General features: G+C 42.3%; 2 protein-coding genes and 1 long non-coding RNA gene across 11 annotated transcripts in view; 1 reads left to right on the forward strand and 2 right to left on the reverse strand.

Moving 5' to 3' along the window:
* Nucleotides 1-1,199: 1,199 nt before the first annotated feature.
* LOC134739443 (uncharacterized) lies at nt 1,200-10,922 on the reverse strand. Its single transcript, XR_010126076.1, has 2 exons — nt 9,516-10,922; nt 1,200-8,975 (listed from the first exon to the last, which is right to left on the reverse strand). It is a non-coding gene; the product is annotated as an uncharacterized LOC134739443 (long non-coding RNA).
* A 59-nt stretch (nt 10,923-10,981) lies between these two features.
* The window catches only part of SEPTIN11 (septin 11), a 97,151-nt gene continuing 82,469 nt past the window's right edge, over nt 10,982-25,663 (forward strand). For 4 of the 9 annotated variants that reach the window (XM_054486797.2, XM_054486804.2, XM_054486805.2 and 1 more), the window contains exon 1: nt 11,022-11,287. In XM_054486797.2, coding sequence (XP_054342772.1) covers nt 11,261-11,287 — 27 coding nt within the window. In that variant the 5' untranslated portion in view covers nt 11,022-11,260. Of the gene's footprint in view, nt 11,288-25,663 lie in introns of all 9 variants that reach the window. The other 5 variants (XM_063663777.1, XM_063663781.1, XM_063663782.1 and 2 more) reach the window with 2 other exon arrangements.
* Nucleotides 20,195-20,537, reverse strand: LOC129035836 (thioredoxin-like). The gene has a single exon (XM_054486810.2). It carries the CDS (start codon nt 20,535-20,537, stop codon nt 20,223-20,225), a length of 315 nt encoding a protein of 104 aa, XP_054342785.1. The 3' UTR covers nt 20,195-20,222.

The following is a 25,663-nucleotide window of genomic DNA, read 5'->3' on the forward strand; positions in this document are numbered from 1 at the left end:
TAAGTCAGATGACTTTTATCCTAATTATGCATTTTCTTGTTTGCCTTTTGTACACTAGAATTAAGGTTTTTTAAGTTCCAGCAATTTCAGTTTTGCTAAGGGGAAAATAGGGAAGAGTCTTTGTATGGACTGGGGCCAGGGTATTAAAGGGGATCAGCAGATCCTGGGTGCCAATGTAGTAGTGGCAGCAGACAGAAGAGAATCCCAAGGGGTATGTAAAATAATATAATAACAACAATAATACTGCCTCCTAAGTACCAGATTGTGCTAAACATATATTCAGTAAGAACCAAGTTGGGGCCGGGCGCAGTGGCTCACACCTGTAAACCCAGCACTTTGCAAGGCCGAGGTGGGCAGATCATGAGGTCAGGAGATCAAGACCATCCTGCCTAACACAGTGAAACCCTGTCTCTAGTAAAAATACAAAAAATTAGCTGGGCATGGTGGCGGGCGCCTAGTCCCAGCTACTCGGGAGGCTGAGGCAGGAGAATGGCATGAACCCGGGAGGTGGAGCTGGCAGTGAGCTGAGATCACGCCACTGCACTCCAGCCTGGGCAACAGAGTGAGACTCTGTCTCAAAAAAAAAAAAAAAAAAAAAAGAACCAAGTTAGGTCTCCTTGGTCGGCTGTCTGTTCACAACTAATGATTCTCCTTCAAATGCTAGACCTTATGATTTGTAGTGTTTTAACAATGGAGGTGATTTTCTTAGCCTTTGTGAGTGAAATTCCAAGAGCTATATTAAGAAAGATATGAGTGCTAAGGAGGCAACATAGCTTGTTGGTGAGAGATGTGGGTGGTGTAGGGTAACAAACTTGGGCTTGAATCTTAGCTGTACCACTTATTAATTTCACAGTGTAATTAGACATTGGATAATGTGGATGATTTTGTTTTGTTTTGTTTTTTGTAGAGATGGGTCCTTGCTATGTTGCCCAGGCTGGTCTCAAACACCTGGCCTCAAGCCATCCTCCTGCCTTGACCTCCCAAAGTGGATAATATTCTTATTGTCTCTGTGCTCATCATAAAATGGAGAAATGCCAGAGGATTGCTGTGATGATTAAATGAGAGATGCATACAAAATACTTTGCATGGTGCCTGACACAAAAAAGCATTCAACAAATCTAAGCAAAGGTTTGATGGCATGTGATAACTTCTAGAGAAACAGGTCCACTCTTACAGGTTTTGATATCACAAAAACAATATTGGTACAGCAATTTAAGATTTTTTTATTGATGTTTAACTTGTATACAACAATACATACCCATTTTAAGTGTACAGACAAATGAATTTTGGCAAATTCATTCACTCATCTAATCATCACTATAACCATGATACAGAACATTTTTATCACTCCAAAAGCCCATCCTGTGCTCTTTTCAAGTCCATCCTCCTTATCTGATACCCCAAGCCACCACTGTTTTGCTTTCTGTAACTACAGTTTTGTGTTTTTAGAATTTCATGTATGTTGAATCATACCATTTGTAATTTGGGGGTCTGACTTCTTTCACTCAGGATAATGTATTTGAGATTTATCTACATTTTGCATGTATCCATGGTTTATTTTATACCGAAGTAGTGTTCTATTATGTAAATATAGGTACCACAATTTGTTTATCAGTTAACCTGTTGTTGAACTCTTGGGCTGTTTCATTTTTTGGCTACTATGCATAAAGCTGCTATGAATACTTTTTTGTGGACTCATTATTTCTGTTGTGTAACTATTTTTTAGTGTAAATGTAGAGTCATATGGTAAATATATGTTTAACTATATAAGAAACTGCCAATCTGTTTTCCAAAGTGCTTGTACATTTTGCATTTTCACCAACTGCAATTGTTTGGATGTGGTCTGTCCCTACCGGAATGCATGTTGAAATTTCATCCCCAATGTGGTGGTGTTGTTAGGTAGGCTAGTGGAAGGTGTTTGGGTGAGGGTGATGGATCTCTCAAGAATAGATTAATGCCCTCCTACAGAGGTGAGGTAGTTCTTGCTCTAAGAGAATGGATTAGTTCCCATGATAGCAAGTTATTAAAAATAAGTTTGGCTTCCTTGGCTTCTCTCTCTTGCATCCTCTCTCACAATGTGATCTTTGCACACACTCTCTCTTTCTGCTTTCTGTCATGAGTTGAAGCAACATGAGGCCTTCACCAGATGCAGCTGCCCAATCTTGACTCTTCTAGCCACCACAATCATAAGCCCAATAAACCTTTTTTAAAGTAAAATACCCAGCCTCGGGTATTCTATTATAGCAACACTAAACAAAGACAGCAACAAGGCATCAGAGTTCCAGTACTCCACATCTTCCCGAACAACTGGAATCATCAGTCTAATTTTCACCATTCTACTAGGAGGCATACAATTGTACTTTAATTTGCATTTCTCTGATGACTAATGATGTTGACCACTATTTCACATGCATTTGGCCAAACATGTATCTTCTTTTATTATGTGTATGTTCACATATTTTGTCATTATCATTTTTTTGCAAATAGTGCAGGTATTTTTCCCCAGTCTGTGGCTTACCTTTTTAGTTTCTTAATGGTGTATTTTGAGGAGCAAAAATTTGAATTTTGATAATATCCAGTTGGTTAGTGCTTTGTGTGTCTCCTCTACAAAACTGTTGCCTAACCCACAGTCATGAAGAGTTTTTCTTTGTTTTCTTCTAAACAAAGCTTTACTGTTTACATTTAGGTTTATGATCCATTGGATTCAATCTTGTGTATAGGTGAAATAAGGTTTGAGGTTCTTTTCTTCTATATGGATATCCAATGGTCCCAGCATGATTAGTTGAAAAGACTATCCTTTCCCATAGAATTATCTTGGCACTTGTGCCAACAATCAATTGACCATATGTGTCTATATGTAGACTTTCCATATGCTCTTCCATTGGACTATATGATTGTACATTGGCCGATTCCATGTCTTATTGTAGCTTTTTAGTTAAGTATTGAAATTGTACAGTGTAAGTTATCCAACTTTATTCTTTTTCAAAATTGTTTTGGCTAGCTAGCATAGGTCTTTTGTGTTTTCACATACATTTTACAGTCAGATTGTTAATTTCTATTTTTAAGAAAGCTTGCTTGGATTTCAATTGGGATTATATTGAATCTGTAGATCAATTTGGGGAGAATTACATGTTAACAATATTGAGTCTTTCAATCCATGATCATGGTATATTTCTCCATTACTTTAGGCTTTCTTTAATTTCTCTCAACAGAGTTTTATAGGTTTTTAGAGTACAGATCTTACACGTATTTTGATAAACTTATCCCTATTTTGTTTTTGATATTGTTGTATAATAATTGTTTATATGGTTATTTCATTATAATAATGATCCTGAGGTAAATATGAGCTTAATTTATTAGTTAAAAAATGCAGCTCAAAGAGATCAAAAGGTTGGCTTAATATCATATGATTGGCTAATCCCATTTCTGGAAATGTATCTTGCAGATATACTTTCACATGTTCAAAATGACTAGTACAAGGTTATTATTGCGCATGGTTTATCATGATAAAAGATTGAAAAAACCTTGAGTTTATCCATGAGACTTTATCAGTGATACAGCCTTAGAAACAGTAGGCAGCTGTATAAATGAAGAAGATAACTATGTATCTATATAAAAGGAACTGCAAAATATATTAAGTAAAAAAAAGATACAGAATGTTATACATAGTATATTTTTTCTTTCATGTACAATATGGGGTAAGGTAGGAAATAAGGATACATATTTATATCTGTTGCAAGTTGCTTAGAAAAACTCTGGAAAGATACATGAGACAATAATAAATTATTTACCTCTTGTTGGGAGGCATGAGGACTGGATAGATGGTGAACAGAGTGGAAACTTCATTCTGCATCATTTTATGTTTTTTAAAAAACTGTGTAAGTATATTACCTCTGAGACTGCTGATTTCCTCTCAGTGTCCATTTTTCATTTCTTCCTTTTACAAGTAGGATGTCCCCCCTGAGTTTTTGGAGGGCATATTCTAGCCTCCCCTGCAGCTAAGTACATTCCTGTGACTGAGTTTTTGCCAGTGGAATGTGAACACAAGTGACTTATGTTATTTCCATGTCACTTCCTTAAATGGAAACTAGTATTTTCTACTTTCTTTTCTTCACCCTTTCCATGGGGTAGAATGTGGATATGGTGCTGGTGAGACTGTTTTGATCAGAGTAGATAAGGTAACAATTGGAAATAAACATCTAGGCTGGGTGCAGTGTAATCCCAGCACTTTGGGAGGCCGAGGCAGGCAGATCACCTGAGGTCAGGAGTTCGAGACCAGTCTGGTCAACATGGTGAAATCTCATCTCTACTAAAAATACACAAAAATTAGCTGTGCATGGTGGCTTGCACCTGTAGTCCCAGCTATTTGGGAGCCCAGGGCAGGAGAATCACTTGAACACAGGAGGTCGCGTTTACAATGAGCTGAGATCGCGCCACTGCACTCCAGCCTGGGTGACAGGGCAAGACTGTCTCAAAAACAAACAAACAAAAAAACCATCTATTTTTCTTTAACCAATGACTCTTGGGATATTCCCATTACAGCAGCTTCGCCTATACCCATATACATCAACTTAAAAATTTTGCATAGCTCATGATGTTTGGCAGTGTAGGAACATGAAGGCAAGTGTCCTAACTCCGAAGCCCATGTTTTCTCTACTGATGAGTAGGAAGGCAGCCTTGCAATGGCTAGTTCGTTATCTTCCTAAATTGTGGAATGATGACTCATGAAGCATAATCTGCCAAAATTCATGATACCAGCCAACCTACAGCCACTTCTGCTGCTTCAGATGGGACTAAATAAAACAGACAGAAGTAAGGTGAAATACAATGCTGATGACTTTTGAAATCTCAGCCTGGAAAGAGAGAATTAGTGGCAAAGCAAATTGAACTTGGGAAAATTAACAAAATGAACATAATCCAATAGGTATTGGTACATGAGGTAGCAAGGAAATTATGACTGAAATATTATAAGTCAAGGAAATTTTACCTCATTCAAAAGGAACAAGTCTACAGTAAGGGAGATGAGGGTGCAGAGTAACCCCTGCATCAGAGAGTTATTCAGCTGGTAGAAATGGACAGTGGTAGAATGGTAGATAGCAAATAGGATGAGACAAAAGGTGAGAAGGTGTAAGTGACATGGCTGTCAGAATATACAAGTGCATATGATTCTCTTCTAATTCAGTGGCAGTATATAGTATTCAGAGGGACATCCACCACATACATTTTCTAGGCTCATGAAAAAGAATAATAGCTGTCACCACAATGACTGGCCACAGGGAGAAAGGAATGATCTGAGAAGGAACGATGCCAGAGCCAGGGGAAACTGACCCAGCTCCAGGGCTGGCTGCCAAACAGAGTGGCCAGCAAGCCAAGTCATCTTACTCTAAGGAGCATGTCACTTCACAGGATGTACTTATTGCAATCAGATTTTTTAAAGAGCGTGCTTTAAAGAGTACCGCAGCCTATAGGAATGGAAATGTCCCTGCAGGCTTAGATAATTTTTGCCTTTAAAAAGAATACCAAGACATTTTTTTAAATTTATTTTTTGTTTTTCAAATAATACTTGCCACAAGACGGTGAATAAGAAAGGATGGAAGCTACTGCTTGGTGCTGATGACATAATGCTATCAGATGAAAAAGAAAAGGTAAAACTCAAGTTTTAATTTATTTGTTTACTCTCCCAAAGAGACTAATGTTTTAATGAAAAAAGGTAGAATAAACATGATTTAAAGGCTACTAAAATCCAGCATGGTAAGCAAGCAATCAATTGCTTTAAATGAGTTTCTAGGCCTAAATGAATTACCCATGCAAGAGATTTCATAAGTGATCGTAAAGGTAAGTACTCACTTTCCAGAAGCCAGAGAAAAATAAGAAATGTCAAAAGACTGAAGAAGGGCAAATATTGTCTTGATTTTCAAAGAGAATAAAAAGTGGTAGGGGCAAAGAAAAGTCAGAGAGTTATTGGTAAATTTAACATTGCCTAACGATTTTCTAGAATGATTTTTAAATGCATTTTTTTAACAAAGAAAAGAAGAGATAATCACCGGAGCCTATGTGAGTTTATAAATGACGGTTTCAATGTTTTTGCCTGTCCATGTTTATCAGAATCTCAGTGGATCCTGTATCTTGTAAACTTGCTGAGTTCATTTATTACTTCTAGTGATTTTTTAGTGGATTCCTTAGGATTTTCTGTATATTTGTGTTATCTGTGAATAGAGAGTTTTACATTTTCCTCTCAAATGTAGATGTGTTTTACAATGTTTTAATGAACATTTTTACATATTGTGTTGCAGAAGGAGTTCAGGATCAGTCAGTTCAGGACAGTCAGTTAAACCATCCAAAATTAAAGTGGCAATAGCTAACTTATCCCCTGTTTTGTGTGTGTGCTTTTGTTTGTTGTTGTTGTTGTTTTGAGACTCAGTCTTGCTCTATTGCCCAGGCTGGAGTGCAGCAGTGCGATCTCGGCTCACTGTAACCTCTGCCTCCCCGGTTCAAGTGATTCTCGTGCTTCAGCCTCCCAAGTAGCTGGGATTACAGGCACCTGCCACCACGCCCGGCTAACTTTTGTATTTTTAGTAGAGATGGGGTTTCACCATGTTGGCCAGGCTGGTCTTGAACTTCTGACCTCAAGTGATCCACCCACCTTGGCCTCCCAAAGTGCTGGGATTACAGCCGTGAGACACTGTGCCCAGCCTCCTGTTTTTCTCGTATCCCTTTATAATTAATCATTTTTATGGTAGTCAAGAGTGATCTGGTCTTTGGGTTCTTTCATTGTAAACCACAGAAACAAATCCTAGATAACTTAAGCCAGAAAATAAAAAAATAAATTATAGACCCCATAAACTGTAACAATTTGCCAAAAAGTAAAAAATAATTTATGGCCTGCATAAACTGTAACAATTTGTATTGTCTTTGTGTCACTTGATTCAAGATTCAAATGTAACAGCATCTAATTGGCCAGGCTTAGATCACATACTTTCTTAAGAGTGTATGTACTGTGCTGATGAAAGGAAGGGTGTGATGGAAAGTCTCTTCAGGAGCCTCTTATTGAAAATAAATTAAATTAATTTTTTTGGACATGAGATCTTGCTATGTTGCCCAGGTTGGAATACAGTGACTGTTCACAGGCTGGAACATAACGCACTACAGCCTTAAACTCCTGGCTTTAAGTGATCTTCCTGCCTCAGCCTCTTGAGTAACTGGGACTATACTATGCTACCACAGCCGGCGAGGAACCTCTTTTTTTTGTTTTGGTTTGAGATGGAGTCTGGCTGTGTCAACCAGGCTGAAGTGTACTGGTGTGATCTCGGCTCACTGCAACCTCCACCTTGTGAGTTCAAGCTATTCTCCTGCCTCAGCCTCCCAAGTAGTTGGGATTACAGGCATGCACCAGCACATCCCACTAATTTTTGTATTTTTAGTAGAGATGGGGTTTCGCCATGTTGGCCAGGCTGGTCTCCAACTCTTGACCTCAGGTGATCTGCCCGCCTTGGCCTCCCAAAGTGCTGAGATTAACAAGGCATGAACCAGTACACCTGGCCCAGAACCTCTTTTTTAAGAGGCATTTACTTTTCACCAAGTTGAAACATTCATTGGAAAAGCTCTCCAAATAAATTGGGGTTCCATTAAAAAGGGAATAGACCCTACATTACTAACAATGTCAAATATTCACTATAGCTGTTTTCTAAAATGCAAATTTTCTTTGCTTAAAGACCTCCTTGACTCTTCATTATGTTAGTATGGCAATAAAAATTATTCATTTCCTAGTCTTTACCCTCATCTCCAACTCAAAATTTATTGAATATACCAGACCATGTGACAGAAGCTAATAGACAAAAAAGCACTTCTTACCTTGAGACATTCATAGTCTAGTGACAGAAGCGTGATAGTACGACCACTTCCTGATTGCTTAATATGTCTAAAGCAGAGTTTACTGGCAATAATAGCTGGGGTGGCCATAAGTCCTTGTTTTTCCTATTGTCCTGGCATCGTTACTATCAGCACAAACCCCCTTTTTCCAGTCTCAAAAGTTTCTCAGTTTGGACAGAAATTGTCGGTCATTCTAATAATAATAATACAGTATTTTCTCAGTTAACTCTCAAAACAATTCTGTGAAGGAATGAGATGTTACATTCCTACTGGATAATGTGAGTATAGTTTTATAAAAAGACTATTTGCAAAGGTATGTGCAAAATGAAGGGAAACCATAGGGGTTTACTCTGGGTCACTCTAGGGAGGGATACTGGCTGCTTCCTTTGGTTGAGGGATGCAGCCAGCCTGCAATGGTACCATAGCAAGGGAGCCGGGGGGAATAAATAACCATACTCCTTCCTCTTTGTTCCATCGCTGTTGCTTCCCAGTGCCTTCACTCAACTGGAAGCTAGAGGGAAAGAAAGTCTCTTGAGTTAAGGCTCCAAAGGACAGACAGCAGGTTGGAGAGTGGATCTGGCTAACACAACATGTCCTCCACCAGGACTCACTGTTACTACCCTATTTTACAGTAGAAAAAAAAATGAGATGAAGAAAGTTTAACTTATTTGATATAACAAAGCTAATAAGTGATCATCTGTAGCTGAAGTGTCAGGTTCTCCCCACTTTGCCGCTCTCTCACTAAGGCTCCAACATTCTAGCAATGCCAGAATACCCACCCTTCCCATAGCATCCTCACATCCCAAATGAGATGTTGGAATATGTAACGTTAAGTTTTGCTGATTAGAATAAACTAACCTACCCACCAAGGTAAGGCATTCACATTCTTACAATCTAAGCAGATGAGTTTACAGCATATACATTCACAAAATAAATAAGTAAAAAATAAAAATTTGATAAACAAATTCTAGTCTGTTCTGGTCAAGATAACACACAGTTCCTTTGCAACTGCCCTTACATCTGGTTGGCGGTGTGTGGAGCCCTCTCTTCCCAGGCCTTACATGAGGCCTCTGGTCCATGGGCAGTGCTGCTTCTGTCTGATCCTCCTTATGGAGAAAGAACAAAATGTCCATGTACCAGAGCTGCAGAAGAACGTATTTGTCTTCCCCCTCCCTTTGCACAGCACCCATCTGTGTGTAATCTTATTATTATGTATTTTTTGAGACAGGGTCTCACTCCGTCACCCAGACTGGAGTGCAGTGGCGCGATCTCGGCTCACTGCAACCTCCGCCTCCAAAGTTCAAGCGACTCTCCCACGTCAGCCTCTATAGTAGCTGGGACTACAGGCAAGCGCCACCATGCCTGGCTAATTTTTGCATTTTTTTAGAGCCAAGGTTTCACCATGTTGGCCCACCTCAGACTCCCAAAGTGCTGGGATTACAGGCGTGAGCCACTGCGCCCGGCCCATTTATGTGTAATCTTAATTCAACACTTATTGAGCGCCTACTGTATGTTTGGCATAAAATGGTGGTCCCTAATTTCAAAAGATTTGGAGTCTAGACGGCAGAAATTGAAGAGGTTGGTGCTCTGCACGTCTGAGTCCGCCCACAGACTGAACAAATAAGCTCTGCGTCGGCGCCCCTCACCTTTCTTTCATGGCCGGACTTTTCTCTGGCGGTTCCACAGCTGTCCTGACAGTGGAATTCAGACGGGGTGACCAAGCCCCTCGCCCACCTACCGGCGCAACCCAGCATCAGTTCCACGGCAGCCGGACCCGCGCCCGGGGACGACTGACCCTTAGCCCAAGGCTGCGGGGGCGTCGGAGTCTTGAGGAGCAAGTGAGGCAGGGCCAGCGGGACAGGAAGACTCAAGGCCCCAGGGGATCTGGTCGTTTGAAGACTCAGGTTAGACTCTGAGGCGCCCCAGTCTAAAGAGACGGTTTGTCTTTTCCCTAATTCAGGAGGCCAGGCTGTCCCTGGGGGCGTCGTACCGAGGGCAGATCACAGCCCTTCCCTCCTCACCACACTTTCCCTGTGCTTCCACCCAGCTGGTTCCCCGCCCTGTCCATCGCTGTCCTCAATCGCTTGTTGTCGTGGGCCACCCTCTCCGGCCCACGAGGGGCCGCAGGGATCCACAGCTCATCTGACACACCTCGCTGCCCCGCACGCACCGGGACGCCGCCATTCCGCCGGCCCCTCAGACACGCAGTAGCACCCCAACATCTGCTGGGAAAAAAATCTTCCCCACGGCGGAGGAGTTCCCAGTCCCACGCGCCCAGAGTCGCACCCACTCGAGCCACCCGCCTGTTGCCGTCGCCGCGCCCTCCAGCCGCAGCCCCAGCGCGCATTCCTACGGGTCGCCGGGTCTGTCGCCAGCGATCGAATGAAGTCGGCTGATCCCCCACGTGTGGCCGCTCCAGTGACACCCAGGGGAGGCCTCGGTCCTTACGCTCTAGAGCAACCAATGGCTGCCTTAATTCTTCAGCGGGGGCGTTCTTTTTCTTCCTCCCAAGCAGGCGGCGGTCGGGTCGGCCGAAGGCAGCAGCGACTACTACGGCTCTTCCTCTCCAATGGGATCCCCTGTCCGCCCGCGCGCCACAGTGACAGCTTCCAGATGCCTGTCTTTAGTCTCCCTTCTCAAGGGGAGCGGTGGGCGACCGAGGTGCGGCCTGGAGGGCCCCCACGTGGGAAGGGAAGACTTGCGGAAGGGCAATTCTTCCAGTGCGGAGACGTGGAGGCCAGCCCAGCCGCACTTCGGTCGCCCACCGCTCCGCCTGGTGGTCCGCAGCCCCTTCCAGGCCGGCTTCTCCGGGTGGGGCGTGCTAGTCCGGGGCTAACTTTCCTCTACGTGCTGTCCCTGCGACCCGTCTTCCCCCGGCCGCCCTTCCTTCTCCCGGCGGCCGCTGGAGCTGCCCGCTTCGTGGAGCCCGTGGCGGGCCCCGGGGCTGGGAGATCGCGCCCAGGCTTTTACTCAGATTCCAGCACCTGATGGAGCGGGGGGTGGCGGCCAGCACACAGGCTGTCGGCATCTCATGGCAGCGGAGAGGGTCGTTTGGGGGCGGAGGGGAGAGCTCTGCGGCCGGGGCCAGTGGAGCCCGGCTCGGAGCCCGCCCACCATCCTCCCGCCCACCACCGCGGCCGGGCGCGCAGGCTGACACCCCTTCCTGGGGAAGCGAATGGTCCCTTCCAGGCGGGTGGCCATGTTGCTCTAATAAAGCGGGAGGGGCGGCGGCGTGGGGGGAGCAGATGCCGCTGGCTGCTAGCGGGACGCCGGCGAGCAGAGCGCAGCCGCGAGGGAGGCGCGAGGGAGGCGAGCCAGAGCCCGAGCACTAGCAGCAGCCGGAGTCGGCGGAGAGCACCTGGACGCAGCCGGAGCCGGTGCCGCAGCTGCGATGGCCGTGGCCGTGGGGAGACCGTCTGTGAGTGCTGGGGCCTCGCCTGCTGCTCCTCGGGCGCCGGGTGGTCTCTGCTCTGGGGCGGGTGCGGTGGGGACCACAGGGGAGCCGGGCGGGTGCTCGGCCCCGCGGCGGCGGCGACGGCTGTGGGTGTGTGCACGAATTTGGGCGCGCGTCTGAGGTCTGGGTTAGGAGCCCAGGGGCTCAGTTACGTGATGCAACAGTGGATCGCCTCGTCGCGCCCCTCTTCTGGGGATGCGAAAGAAAAAGGATCCCTCTCCTGTTCCCTTTAAAATGATTCTTTGAGGCGCGGCGTATCTCAGCCGCCTCCCTCTGCCCGCGCACCTCTTCCCTGGTGACAGCCAGAAGGGCGCCGGGTTCGGGGCTTTCCTCCCGTCTCCCCCGCGCCGAGGGGGCGCTCAGGGCATGGGAATTGCGAGCTGAAGCGCTGCGTGTGGCACAGCTGTAGAAGCAGGTCAGAGGGGTGGGATTTCCGTGGTGGCCTCCCCAGCGCATTGTGAGATCCCGGACACCCTCGGGCATCCACCCGGGTGAGCGGGCCCTGCCCAGGATGTGGACAAAGCCCCAGATAACACACACAAAGTTTTCTGGAGGCTCCCTTGTGGTGTGGGTGGAAGGACTGAAATGTTCTGCGGCTGAAAGGCCGGGGGCGGCGGGCCGAGGAGGCTGGGACGCGAGGAAGAGGAAGGGCGGGCGGGTGCGTGAAGAATCGAGTGCCCCACGGCGGGAGGGAGGAGAGTAGGAGGGAGGAGATACCTTTGCCCCGAGTGTGTGGGCCAAGGCGCCGCGCCTACTGGGGTGCAAGACTCGGTCGGCGCGACTCCGAGGGTGCGGTTCAGTGGCCGCTCCGCATCCCCAAGTGAAAGGCGGAGGAAGGGGCGGCGGCGGCCTTTCCTTTTTTTTTTGAAAGGAGCCGAGCTGGGTGGGAAAGGCGGAGTCCTCCTGTTTTCCCTTTCCCCTTTTCTTCGTCGATGTTCACAGTCCACTCGCCTTACTGGCTTTGGGGGCGCCTCGGGCGAGGTCTTTCCCTGTCTATCACCTTCTCTTCCCTTTTTCTTCTTCCCTTTCCCACAACTGTGCAGCTGCAGGTGGTGGCTCGGGAGATTTTGTAGTTACAGACGAAAGACTTACTGGGATACTGGAAGCTCGGAAATCCCAGAAATGCAAGGCTGTGCTCTCAGGCTCCCGGCTCTTCCCCCTCTCCCCGCCTAACTCCTCCCCCGATACGCGCGCCTTTTGCACCCTACCCCCTCGGGAGAAGTTCATGGGTCCCTTTGCGGATTCTAATTCGGTTTGGTGGTTCGGCTGCCCGCGGTGCTTTCAAAGACGTTTTCTGCAGTCAGAAAACACAGCGGTCATATCGAATCATAACTGTCTTCTAGGCCTTTTCAACTCTACGATTTAATGACATGGCTCTTTTAAGAATTCTGGTCTTCCTTTGCACATAAATTGTACTCTTGATAATTAGTGGTCACATGTAGGTTATTGTTACTGAGGGAATTTGCATAGTCTCTGGGCTAGTCGTTTTATTTTTGGTGAGAAAATTGAGGTCTATAGAGGTCAAATTTATCTGGTTAAATTACTCCTCCCCCTGCCCCCCATTATACTTATTAGCAGGCATAGATTCAGAGAACTAAAATAACAATATGTGCTTTAGATAAATTGGCAAACGTTTAGGATTGCAAATATTCAGTGGGGGTGTTTGGCTTTTTCAGTAACACCTATTATTGCTGGTGCATTCTTGAGGGATGGAGGAGGTGGAAGAAATAATTAGCTGCACATTTTCTATAAATTAGTTCATATATGTCAGTTAAATAGGAACAGTATGTGGATTTAAGGTTTAGTTGTGTGGCCATAATCACATCCAACACTAAGTCGGCCAACCATATGTGAGCTTAATCCCACAGAATTCTCATGTTAGACCTCCCTCTTCAGATAATAGAGGAGATTTTTTTTAAGTATACATGCACAGAGGAGGTGACTTCTTTCTGCGCACTCTCTGTTGTTACTGGAATTAAAATTAAATTACAATCTAAAGACAGAAGACTTATCTTTTGGAAACCTAATGTATGAGTGATTAGGAATTGACTATAAAGTTAGAAAGTCTACAGAAAGTGTGTGATCACATTTCACAGATAATTGTTGAATCCTTTCACTTTGTTCATTGGGTTATTGTCTTATGTGTGGTCTCTGCAGTTATGGCTTTAAAACAAAGTCAATGAATGGGGAAGATTCTTCAGACACAGCTCCATGAAATCTACACTGTATCTTTAAAGTTAAGAGTTCTCTGGCCCTCCCATTTCTTACCTAGTCTGTGATTTCACCAAAAGAAAGGAAGGGTGCGCTGAGGGAAAAGAACCACTCCAAAGTTGATTTATGTGTGAATGGAGTTTCTCTAGGTATTTAGTTAGATTTTTAAAAAAGTTATTTATGACATATATCTCCTTTCGCGATAACTACCTCTCCCTGCCAGACTGAAGAAAAATGCAACCTGAATAACTTACCCTAAATTTTCGATATTCTTGAATGGGAACATCTGAGTGTGATATCCCAGGTAAATATGACATTTTAGTGGGCAAAAATGCTTACATGTCAAATGCACTATTTTCTATCGTATGAAATGGTTATATTCTGTTACAAACCATTCAAACCTCAAGGCTAAATTCAGATAAGTTTCTTAAGTGGATTTGTTGTTGACTGCAAAACAAAGCTTCAATTTAGTGTGATACTGTTTATTTCAGTTTTAATTTTGATCCCTAGCTTCTCCATTTCCCCACTGATGGTTTTTGGGCTTAGCCCTAAGAAGACCCTGAAGCACATCTGCTGTTTGCCTAGTATAACTGATGATTAGCAAGAACATTTTACTCCCAAGGGATGTGTCTGCATTTTGGACGAATTAGCATTTTTGCGTCCAAATCCCGGGGCAGCTATTATCTTTATTTTAAACAGAACATGGCAATTTACTCTACTTGGGAATCAGGCTTTATGTAGCTGATGGACTCTCTTAAGCTGTGATGTTCATCAGTTTAAAAACTCTAGGAGTTGAAAGGAACGTTAGAGGTCATTTGGGTTAGCCTGCTCCCCAGTGCAGAAATATTTCCTATTTTATCCCTAACAAAAAATATGTGTTTAAACTTCACTGGTGGTGGAGATTTCCCTATGATATCCTTCAAGAAATGCACTTAATTGCTGTTTTATCTGTTGAGCTGAAGGAAATGGAAAACCAAGTTTCCATTTGCTCATTTAACACCATTTATTAAGCACCTGCTATGTGTCAGGTACTTGTTCTAGGTATTGGGGATATAGCAGTGGACAAGTTTTCTTCTTACCAGGAGCTTTATTGTTTGAGAGATTTGGTGTATTAAAGTGACAGACTTCAGTGTAAATGTGTAGATCATTTAGGGAGAAAAGGAATTATTATGCCTATTGCTGACTCAACAAATATGATTCAGGTGAAGGATCATATCTGTCTGGGGATAATTATAGGCAATTCCTAAAGACGAGGGCAGGGAGCGTGGGAAGTGGAGGAGTACTGCCGATAAAATGTTATTTTCCCTTGTTATAAAATTGCCATTTTTGTGACTTGAAAATGTGGTCCCAGATGGATGGCTGTGGTCAGTGTGCCTGGAGAAACATGAATAGAGCCAAGAAAGGTCCAGGGGAGGGCCACCTAAACAGTAAAGGGACTGTCATCTCAGGTCAGTTTTCAAAAATTAGAACTTTTTAGTCAGTGATATAAATTATACATACTGAGGCTCTATAAGCAGTTATTAAGGAATGCAAGAAGTTTCTGAGGTACAATAATCTCTCCTTTTAAAATCTTTTGAAAGTTATAGATTAATTTTATCTTTTAAATTATCGTCTTTAAAAATGATGTGTCTACATTACAGTGAAAAGGAGACCCAAGGAATTGATTAAAAGAATAAAACTGCCCATAACCCACTATCCCGATATAATAATAGTTCTTAGGTGGTTAGTCTGTTTCATCACTTTTTTGAGCAGACATAACCCATCTTGTATAAACTGCCACCTAGAAACCAAACTGTGTGCCTGAATGAGTCATGTGTGACCATTTGAATACTCTTAGAATGAAGGAAGTGGATGCTTAGTGTTTGGGCATGGGCCATCCTATGTCTGCGAAAGGAACAAATGATTGTGGGACTCTGCTGTTTCCTTGATTTGGATGGCCTACTTGATTGATTGCCAAAAGACCAAGTGTTTATACTCTACCCAATGATGACGTCACACTGAGCATGATCATCAGATTTAGACTGTGGTGCAAGCCACGGAGTTTTCTGTGCCTGTGTTTCTCTTTATAGGACTCTCAACTTGGTTGGGGATAGATGCCGCTCTTGGATTTTATCATTTTATTGGGATCCATCTTTCATAGTCTTAGCTAGACCTGTCTCAAATGGGGTCAGCAAAGCTGAACCATTATTTAAATGAAACCCAACACATCTAAAGCTTCTATACTTTTTCCCAAGGAGATCTACTTTACAATATAATTGATACCCTCCCCCGCCCCCTTTTTAAAAATCTGGATTGACAGAAAACTCCCAACTAAACAATACTTCCCCTGACCCACTCCTGCCTGCTGGCAGCCCATCAGTGCAGCAGCTGTTGAACATAAAAACAATACTTGGGCTAAGGTAATAGAGACAGACTTCTAAAAGGAATTTGCTGGGTGATCTAAAATGAAATTCACATTGTTCCAGGCTTGACCTGAGATAGAAATCAGGAGTCTGTTCCCTGATATGACAAAGCCAAGGCACCAGAGCCACCTCTTTTTAGGATCAATGCCAATGAGTGTGAGGACATCGCTCAAGCCAAATGGCACAGGAAGTCCAGTTGTGTGGACACATTCTGCCCACCTGCTGAACTGTGACTGGGTAGGATGGAGTGTGAAACATTGAGAGAGAGTCAGGCTGAGGTGGTGAGGTGGGAAAGAGACCATATTCTAAAAGGACCATTTTTCTGACAAGTGGGAGCTTTGTTTGTTTTTGTCTGTGTGTGATTTCTTTTTTCTTTTTTTTTTTTTTGCATTTTTATTGTACAAAAAGGAAATGAAAATGTATATAGCATAACATTAAAATTTACCTACTTGTTTTTGATAAGTAACATTCCTTTGGGAAGAATTGATTTTTTTTTTCTCTTATAGAAGTTGAGGCACAATAATGTAGATAGGTTAGAGATTGAAAAACAAAATAATCCTCAACACCCTAACACATCAGTACTCATTCTTGCCTTTCCAACCCACCTGTTTTATCAGACATTTCTTGTGTACCTTCTATATGCAGGTGCTGAAATTATGTTGGTGAGTACTTGACTGCAGTCCTTGCTGCTCTCATGAAATCTCTCTAGGCTGAGTAAGCAATAGGATTTAGCAAGGAAAGGGGGATGGGGAGGTGGTTGTGGAAGTGTTCCAAGCCCAGGAAACAGCATGTGCCAAGCTCTGGAAGTGAGGGAGAGACTCTTAAAGAAATCCAATGTAGCCGGAACGTCAGCATTAGGGTTGGGTAGGGAGAGTGGACAGACAAGAGGCTGAGGAGGTGAGAAGAGACTCAGTTGTGCGGTGCATTCTTTATAGGCATGTATTTACTGTGTAGCTCTTTAAATGCTTTATATTCCATCCACCCTTTGCCCACAACTTAAGATATCTCAGATCCTTGAAATTGGTTGAAGGAAGACAAAGAAAATCTGCAGACTACTAATTCTTCAGGATTCAGTAGGAGAGATGAGAAAAGATCAGGGGAGTTGATTCCTTTCATGCCCAAATTGAACCTTTAAAGAATAGAGGAAATGAAGACTGACAGAGGACACAGAGAAGGAGAGTCCAGTGACAACATATATGACAACGACAATGCTAGATCTTCCTCTGCCCAGTTTTGTGCATTGAGCCTTTCCTCAGGATTCAGAACTAGAAGTTATTATTTTCTTAGACCTAAGCAACTGAGTCCTGAAGAGTGTGGTGGGGCTGGGGGGAAGATGGTAGGACTCTTTCCACATTGGACTTCAAGTGGCAGTCAGTGTTCTCCAAAAAGGAAATTAAAAACTCATTGGATTTTAGGAAAACAGGAGAAAAGTCTGTTAAAAGCCAGGGTTTCCTTAAGACTTCATGCTGTTTTCATTCATCTCATCTCTTTGAGTACTGTCTTCATACCAGTATAAATTTTGTGAATCTCATTAAGGTACTCATTAAATTTACTCTGACCTGCTGTTGGGGGGCAAAAGGCTTGACCAAAAACTTCTGTGCACAGGAAGCTTGTTCAGCATCTTGATTTTCAAATTTATTCAATTCAGATTACTGTCAAGAAAATTATCTCACTTTATACTCACAAAATACCTGAGGAGTAATATAGAGAAGGAAAATGAGGCAGGAAGAAGTTGTTAGTTAATCTGCTACAGCAAATTTGTGAGAGAGCTAGGCTTTGGAACCAAAGGCTTTTAGACCAACACGCATACAGACCTCCCATCTGATTCAGTCAGTTAAGCTAAATTATGTTGCAGTAACAAATTGGCCCCATGTTTTGGTAGCTTACATAGCAAGGGTTTATTTCTCATGCAACTTTCTTGTCTGTTCCACCCTCGGAGGTCTGCTGCATACTGCGTTGCCTCCAGGACCCAGGCTGAGGGAGTATCCTCTATCTGGGCATTGCCAGCCTGGTGGCAGAGAACAAAGAGACATGCTGAACCCTGGCTTCTCAAGAGCTGGCTTCTCAAGCTCTTAGATGGGTCACTTCCATGCAGATTGTATTGGCCAAAGTAAATGGTCATTCCTAAATTCAAAAGGATGAGGATAGAGAATCCTCCTGTAAAGAGTGGCTCTGAAAGACACTGGGTCAGGCTTGAGTGCCATGGGCTGGGAAAGTAAATCCCCCTCTAGGGAGGGCAGTGAATATTTTGAATAATTACAGTTGGCTGGATTCCTAGTCAAGGAATCTACTATGAAGCCGAGTCTTTATTTTTAAAATTGTATCCCTGTCTGTAAGGATTTTTCTCCCTCTATTTGGCCTGCTTTGATTCTAGCTGGGCATAGTAGAATGATGTGTGTGTGTGTTGTGTGTGTGTGTGTGTGTGAGAGAGAGAGGGAGAGACAGAGACAGAGACAGAGAGAGATAAGAGTTAGGCAGCCACAATGAATTGAAGTCAGAGTGTGAATTCTCCTACTCACTGGTGATGAGCTTCCAGGGACGTCACTATCAAGTAAGTGATGGGTGGTAACCTTCTGAAAGGCCTTCTGTGCTGCTCTCTGGTGGCCTCAGCTGTGGAAGTGTACTCTCTGGGAAATGGTTCTGAGGCCATTAGGACTTCCAGCTGCTTGACAGAATGATTTCCCTTGGGACCTCGGTCCTTGGACCTTTCCCAGCCATCTGTCCCTAAATGCAGATGAATCAGATGGCACCCTTCTTTCCCTTGCTCTGTTTTTCTCTCTACTGAGAGGCCATGGTGTATAGCGTTTGGGTGAAAAATGTGGGCTCTGGAGCCAGGTTGCTCCGGTTCTAGAGTATCAGTTTTACCATTTAACAAGCTTTGTGTCCTTAGGCAAGTTACTTCCCTCATCTGTAAAACAGTAACAGTACTTCCCTCAAAGAGTTACAGATTAAGCCAGTTAGTACACACATAGTGCTTACACTGCTGCCTGGAACATTCATCCTCAATAAAAGTTGGTTATCTCAGGAAAATGGTGCTGAAATAGTGATGGCTTTATACTGAAGACTGGGCTCAAACCAGGACTGCCACCCCACCCCACCCCAGTGGGAACTGAGCAATTGCCCCTTCTCTTGCACACCTGAACCACACAGGCTTCCCATTTTCTAATCATAGCACACCTTAGAGGCACGGCTCAAACACACCCTCCATGAAGCCTCCACCCACGAATCACCAAAATTTTGGCGATTTTTATTTATTTGAATTGCTGGCAACACTTATGTGTCATCCACATAGTGCTCTGGAGTCCCCACCCCACCTTTCCTTAAGTTACCTTTTTAAAAAAAAGTGACTGTAAAATATAATTGTGAACATAAAAACACAAAACAAAAAAACCTTATTACCTACCATAAGCAGTATGTTCCACTAGCCCTTGACCACATTCTTGCATTCTTAGTCTAGATAGCCAGACTTAAGGGAAAGAACTATATGTCCTGTACCCCCCACCAATAAACATTTGACTCAATAAGTGAAAATTCACCCTTCAGATAAATTGGATAAGACGTATTGTCTAAGACGTGTGCCTACCTGGCTGTTGCTGTGTCAACCTCCGGTAGGTGTAGACCTCGCAACTCCACTTTCTGCCCCAGGCTTCTCTGCCATTGCCACTTGGGTTCTGCTTAGCTATTCTGACCTGTGTGCACTTCTGGACATCCAAAGGAGTTGCCATCCCAGGGGGCAACCCCCTTGAGATGGTGGATCTACATGGTTCCTCAATTGAACTGACTCCTTAGAAGTTCCCCTCTGGGCCCCAGCCTCAGCCCTCAGGGATGATTACTCTACAATCCCCTTAGGGTGGCCGTCCCTCTTCCCCTGTTTCACTTTTCCCTGTCCCCCATGCTCTTCCCCTGGGTCACTTCCCAGGACTCACATGCATGCAAGTCCCTGTCTCAAGTCCTTGCATTTTGGGGAAACCTAGATGAAAACACCTTGTTTACTAGTGTGGGGCTCGTCTTTTCCTTATACAAATAAGGGAGTATGAATGTTAATTTTGTAATATACTAAGCTACTTTGGATGTTTTAAAAAATACTCAGAACAAACTGACTTTTTACCAGGTTTTCACTACTATTTGTAAGACGAGGTTTTTTGTTGTTGTTGTTGTTAGAATTAATGTTTTATTGTCACCCAGATAGCAATTAGGTTTATAATCTTCATACTTTATATTTTTTGTAAATTAAAAAAATTAAGTTTTAAATAGTCAGTGGCTGGTTATATTTTCAGAAAACATGGTTAGACTAATTCATTAATGGTGGCTTCAAGCTTTTTCTTATTGGCCCCAGAAAATTCACCCACCTTTTGTCCCTTGTTAAAAAACTGGAATGTTGGCATGCATTTGACTTCCCACTCTAAAGCAACATCCTGACAGTCATCCACATCTACTTCAAGGAATACCACGTTGGAATACTTTTCAGAGAGGGAATGAAAGAAAGACTTGATCATTTTGCAAGGCCCACACCATGTGGCTGAGAAGTCAACTACAAGTTTATTGCCTGCGGTGTCCAAGGCTTCCTGAAAAGCAACCTTGCTCTTGATCTGTTTTACCATTCTTGGCTGTTGGGGTCTGATGAGCAGCTGTAAGGACCGATGGAAATGGATCCAAAGCACTGGACTGAGCTTGGACAAGACAAGGTTTTTTTTTTTTTTTAAATAATAATAATTATTATTTTTAATGGATATGGGGTCTTGCTATGTTGCTCAGGTTTGTCTCAAACCCCTGGCCTCAAGTGATCCTCCTGTCTAGGCCTCCCAAAATGCTGAGGTTACAGTTGTGAGCCACGGGCACCTGGCCAGATTAAAAAAGTAGACTCAAAAAAAAAATTTGTATCACATCACCTAGACTTTTCTATAATTTTCATTTCTGATTCTTTGGGATGGAACTCATAATCTCTCAGGGTGGCACTACTTGCTTTTGAATCTATAGTGCCTATTTTGTTTTGTAATGGGTTTAATTTACCCATTTCAAGTCAATTGCATTTTTATATTCTAGGATCCAGATCCAGAGTGAATGGGGGAAATTATGGTTTTGATACATGAACTATGAACTTAGGACAAAGCTTAAAACTCTTTTGAAAAAAAAAAATCAGAAAGTTTTGGGCTTATATTGTCTGCATAAATTGGAAAAATGGGGTAGTAAGAAACAACTTTAATTAGCTAACATTGAACAGTTTTAAGGATGGGGATTAACGTGGTATTTCCCTAAGATTGTTTATTTTATTTTATTTTAAATTTTTTATTTTTGTGGGTACATAGTAGGTGTATGTATTTATGGGTGACATTAGGTATTTTGATGCAGGTGTGCAATGTGTAATAATCACATCAGGGTAAATGGGGTGTGCATCACCTTAAGCATTTATCCTTTGTGTTTCCAACAATATAATTGTACTCTTTTAGTTATTTTTAAATGTACCCCAAGAGTTTTTAAGAGAATTGTTCAAATGATCACTGCACTTCGTGTAAGCCATTCTCAGAGGCAGTTTCTGAGAATGTCATGGAAACTGCGTAAACCAAGCTGATTCATTTTTAGATTCTCCTCACGTTCGTCACCCTTGCTCTCATTCTTTGAGGTGTTTGGTTTGATTTACGTGGGTAGGCAGTCTAAGACTAATATTTTGGCCTGATAAAATAATTTGATTGTTTGTTACATGCCTCTTTGTTTTCAAAGCCTTTTCCAATCCTTAGTCAACCTCTTAACCACTAGGAATGTTGGATTGTCTAAAGTTGAAGCACAGTTTTCTCTCTGAGCCCTCTAAAGAAATCTTTTAGTTGTTGATAATCAAATTTGCTCCTTCAGAAACTAGAATTCCGAGGTATTCTATGAACTTAAGGTAGATAAGATGAGGTCTCAGGTATCAAAATCACTAATAATTAATTTGCTGCCACTAGCTGCTGCTCCAAAGCTGACATTTAAGCTATGTGAAGAGGACCAAGTCTAAATTGGATTTTATAACCCAGTCAAAGCTGGGGGTGATGAAGACTCTCATTGACTTTATGTAATGGAGATTTATATAGGGATATTGGAGAGTTGGGGATACTGCTGAATATTTTTAAATCTCCTCTTTCTTGAAAAACTTATGCTTTTATTCCTCAGTGGCTTTTCCTATTTCCTGTTCTATAAGTCAACAAATATTGAGCCCCAGCCAACACCATGCATGAGTGACGATGTCAAAACCATATCCTTCTACTCTCCCACCAAACCAAATAAGAACCAAAATTTGTCTTTGGAAAATGGATCTCTTTGTCACTAAGGTTCAAAATTTTGGAATAAGGTTTGAATTCAGGGGCGAGTTATCAGGATGTGTTTTGTCATTCCAACCTCCTGTCTCAAGTCATTCATGACTGTGCAGCATCAACCAGTCAGATATTTGAGGACCTTCTGTGTTTCTTGTCCTGTGCTCCATGTTGTTGGAAAGCCTACAAAGTAGCTGGGGTGAAAAGGCTAAGACTCAGATAATGCTCAACCTCCATGACTGGGAGGATCTTGTCAGGCTCTTTTAACTAGTATTCAGCCCAACACTTTTTCTTAGTAAACATGAGGAACTTGGCTTAGCATTCAGAAATAATAAGGCCCATTTTATTTCCCTTCTCTTTCCCTTTTATAATGTAATTCGAGGACCCTTGAAAGGTAACCTCCAGCTTTGTTTCTTCCCAGGCTATCTTTCGAAATTTATTTTTTTAGTTTAAGGCAAGGATAAAAAGGGCACACCAAAGGGAATTGGGAAGTTTTATTAGAATCGGGATAGAGTGTCTTCAGGCTCACTGACAGATTAATTTGTGCCCTCTATTTCTGCTACAAAACATTCTGACTGCCCGCACCATTCCACATGCTTTTGACTGGTAGACTAGTACAGATGCTCCTCAGTTTACAGTGGGGTTATGTCCTGATAACCACATTATATTGAAAATATCTAAGTTTAAAATGCATTTAATACACCTCGTCTACTGAACATCAGAACTTGGCCTAGCCTACCTTAAATATGCTTAGAACACTTACATTAGCCTGCGGTTGTGCAAAATCATCTAACACAAGCCTGTTTTATAATAAAGTGTTGACTATCTCAGGTAATTTACCAAATACTGTATGGAAAGTGAAAAATAGAATGGTTGTATAGGCATTTGAAGTATGGTTTTTACTGAATGCGTATCACTTTTGTACCATTGGAAGTCAAAATCGTAAGTTGAACCATTGTAAGTGGGAACTGTCCGTGTTCTGTTTGAGAGCTGCACATGCATTTCTGCACCTGCCAACAGAGTTTTATGCTTACTGGGTCAGTAGTTTGTTTTCAAACCTACTTACACTAGTTGTAATCATCATCATCGCCTAATTTAATGTTTTGTGAATCTATGAAATATAAGTGCAAAAATTGAATTGCTTCTAAATGAGATGCTTTGGAAAGTTTTAGTAAAGGTAAAAAATTTTGCTGAAATAAAACTGCCATGAATTAAATATACATAAGATAATTACAAAAAGTTGGAGACAAAAATTGTAAGAATCTAAAAAGAGCCTGTATTCAGATTGCGTTGAAAACACTTTTAAGTTCTGTCTCCACATTAAATAAACAAACTGGAAATTATAGATGATGCCTGTGGGTTTGTGCTGGAAAGACACCCTTATTGAAATTCCTCTGACTTATTATGATGAAAAAGCCTTGGCCTTTTGTCAAAAAATTGTGAATGAATGTATGTTTAGATGTTTTAAGGTGAATTTAAATGTTGTGGCTACAACTAGCATTTTAAAAATCTCAATCTTTAAATGCCTTTTAAGATAAAATGTCCAATTCCTGCTTCTAATAGTCCTAGCTTAAGGGACTTGTACTTAACAAAACATTTCCATATTCTAACACATATACCCCCGGTTTAGGATCATTGTGTGTATGGAATTATCCCCACATGGGGAAACAGGAGAAAAGGCTGAGAATTACTGGTTTGTCCTGTGTTGAGGTACACATGTCTCACTTGGCATTACCTATATTTAATTCCTTTCACACCCTGACGTAACTGGTTATCAGTTTTTTGTGTGTTTGTTTTTTTCCTGATACCAGCTTTAGAGATAAAAGGACATTGGAAATATTGCCTGTTTAATCAGTTTCTCTTATGTTAGTCCAGAATAAGGGTAAATATGATTTTGGAAGCAAAATAATCTCATTTGGAAAGGCAAAGTTATTTTAGTGATCTTTTAATGTATTTCTTTAAGGTATACACACAGTCACACACACACACACACACACACACACACACACACACACAAACACACACTCACATACCCCACATGAGATAATGGATAACTTAAAGATGTACTTGATCTGTCCGGGAAGGAGAAATTCTCTCATTATGTGTAGATAAAAGCTGGGACCACTTAGTTCCTGGATTTTTGCATTCATTCAAGTGACTTGGCTTTTTGGCCCAAGTGGTGCATTCCAGCTATCCTTTGCTAATCTTACATTAGCAATTTGATTTAATTTTTAATCCCAACCATGAAAAAATTATGTGTTAAAAAAGCAAGTAGAAAGTTGTTTTTCTATTCCAATAAAGGGAGTGGGAGGAGAAAACTTAACAAATTTGAAGTTGAAATGTGTGATTTCTTAAACTAGAGTCATTTCAGGGTTTTTTTGGTCTTTAAATATACTTTTGGAATGTTTTCACTTGCACATTGGCTTTGCCACTAAACCCATTGCACACACTGCAGTGGTTTCCTAATTGAAATTGTGCAATTCCACATATTTTTCCTGTGATTACATTTCAGTGGGTAAAAGCTGATCTTCACAACAACTTTGTGAGGTGGGTTGGTTGGATATTATTTCTGACACAACACCTTCACCTCCTTTTTGATTGATCAGGACTCAGACTTGCCCAAGGTAAACAGTGATGATCTTAAGGCCAAGTCTTCTGACTGTTGTTTACACCTTCTTCTACCATGTGGAGATACCACCCTAGGCTTCAGAACACTGCTGTCAGTTTGGAACTTCCATGATGATGGAAAATGTTCCACTATTGCATAGTTGCCATCACAGTAGTCAAATGTGGCTTTTAAACACTTGAAATGTGGCTGGGATAGCTGTACAACTAAAATTTTTATTTTGTTTAATTTTAATTAATTTACACTTAAACAGCCACATGTGGCAAGTGGCTACCATACTGTATAGTGCAGCTTAGGAATGTAGTCTAGAAGTATTTATAGTCTGATCTTTCTCTTTTTTCCAAGAAAAACTTTATTTATTTATTTTTTATTATACTTTAAGTTCTAGGGTACATGTGCACAACATGCAGGTTTGTTACATACGTATACATGTGCCATGTTGGTGTGCTGCACCTATTAACTTGTCATTTACATTAGGTATATCTCCTAATGCTATCCCTCTCCCCTCCCCCCACCCCACAACAGGCCCCGGTGTGTGATGTTCCCCTTCCTGTGTCCAAGTATTCTCATTGTTCAATTCCCACCTGTGAGTGAGAACATGCAGTGTTTGGTTTTTTGTCCTTGTGATAGTTTGCTGAGAATGATGGTTTCCAGCTTCATCCATGTCCCTACAAAGGACATGAACTCATCCTTTTTTGTGGCTGCATAGTATTCCATGGTGTATATGTGCCACATTAAGAAAAACTTTTTTTAATTAACAAAAATTCCAGACATACACAAGAGTAGTATAATGAACCCTTCCATCCCATCGCCTAGC

The sequence above is a fragment of the Pongo pygmaeus genome, chromosome 3 (assembly GCF_028885625.2).
Source record: "Pongo pygmaeus isolate AG05252 chromosome 3, NHGRI_mPonPyg2-v2.0_pri, whole genome shotgun sequence".
NCBI lineage: Eukaryota > Metazoa > Chordata > Mammalia > Primates > Hominidae > Pongo > Pongo pygmaeus.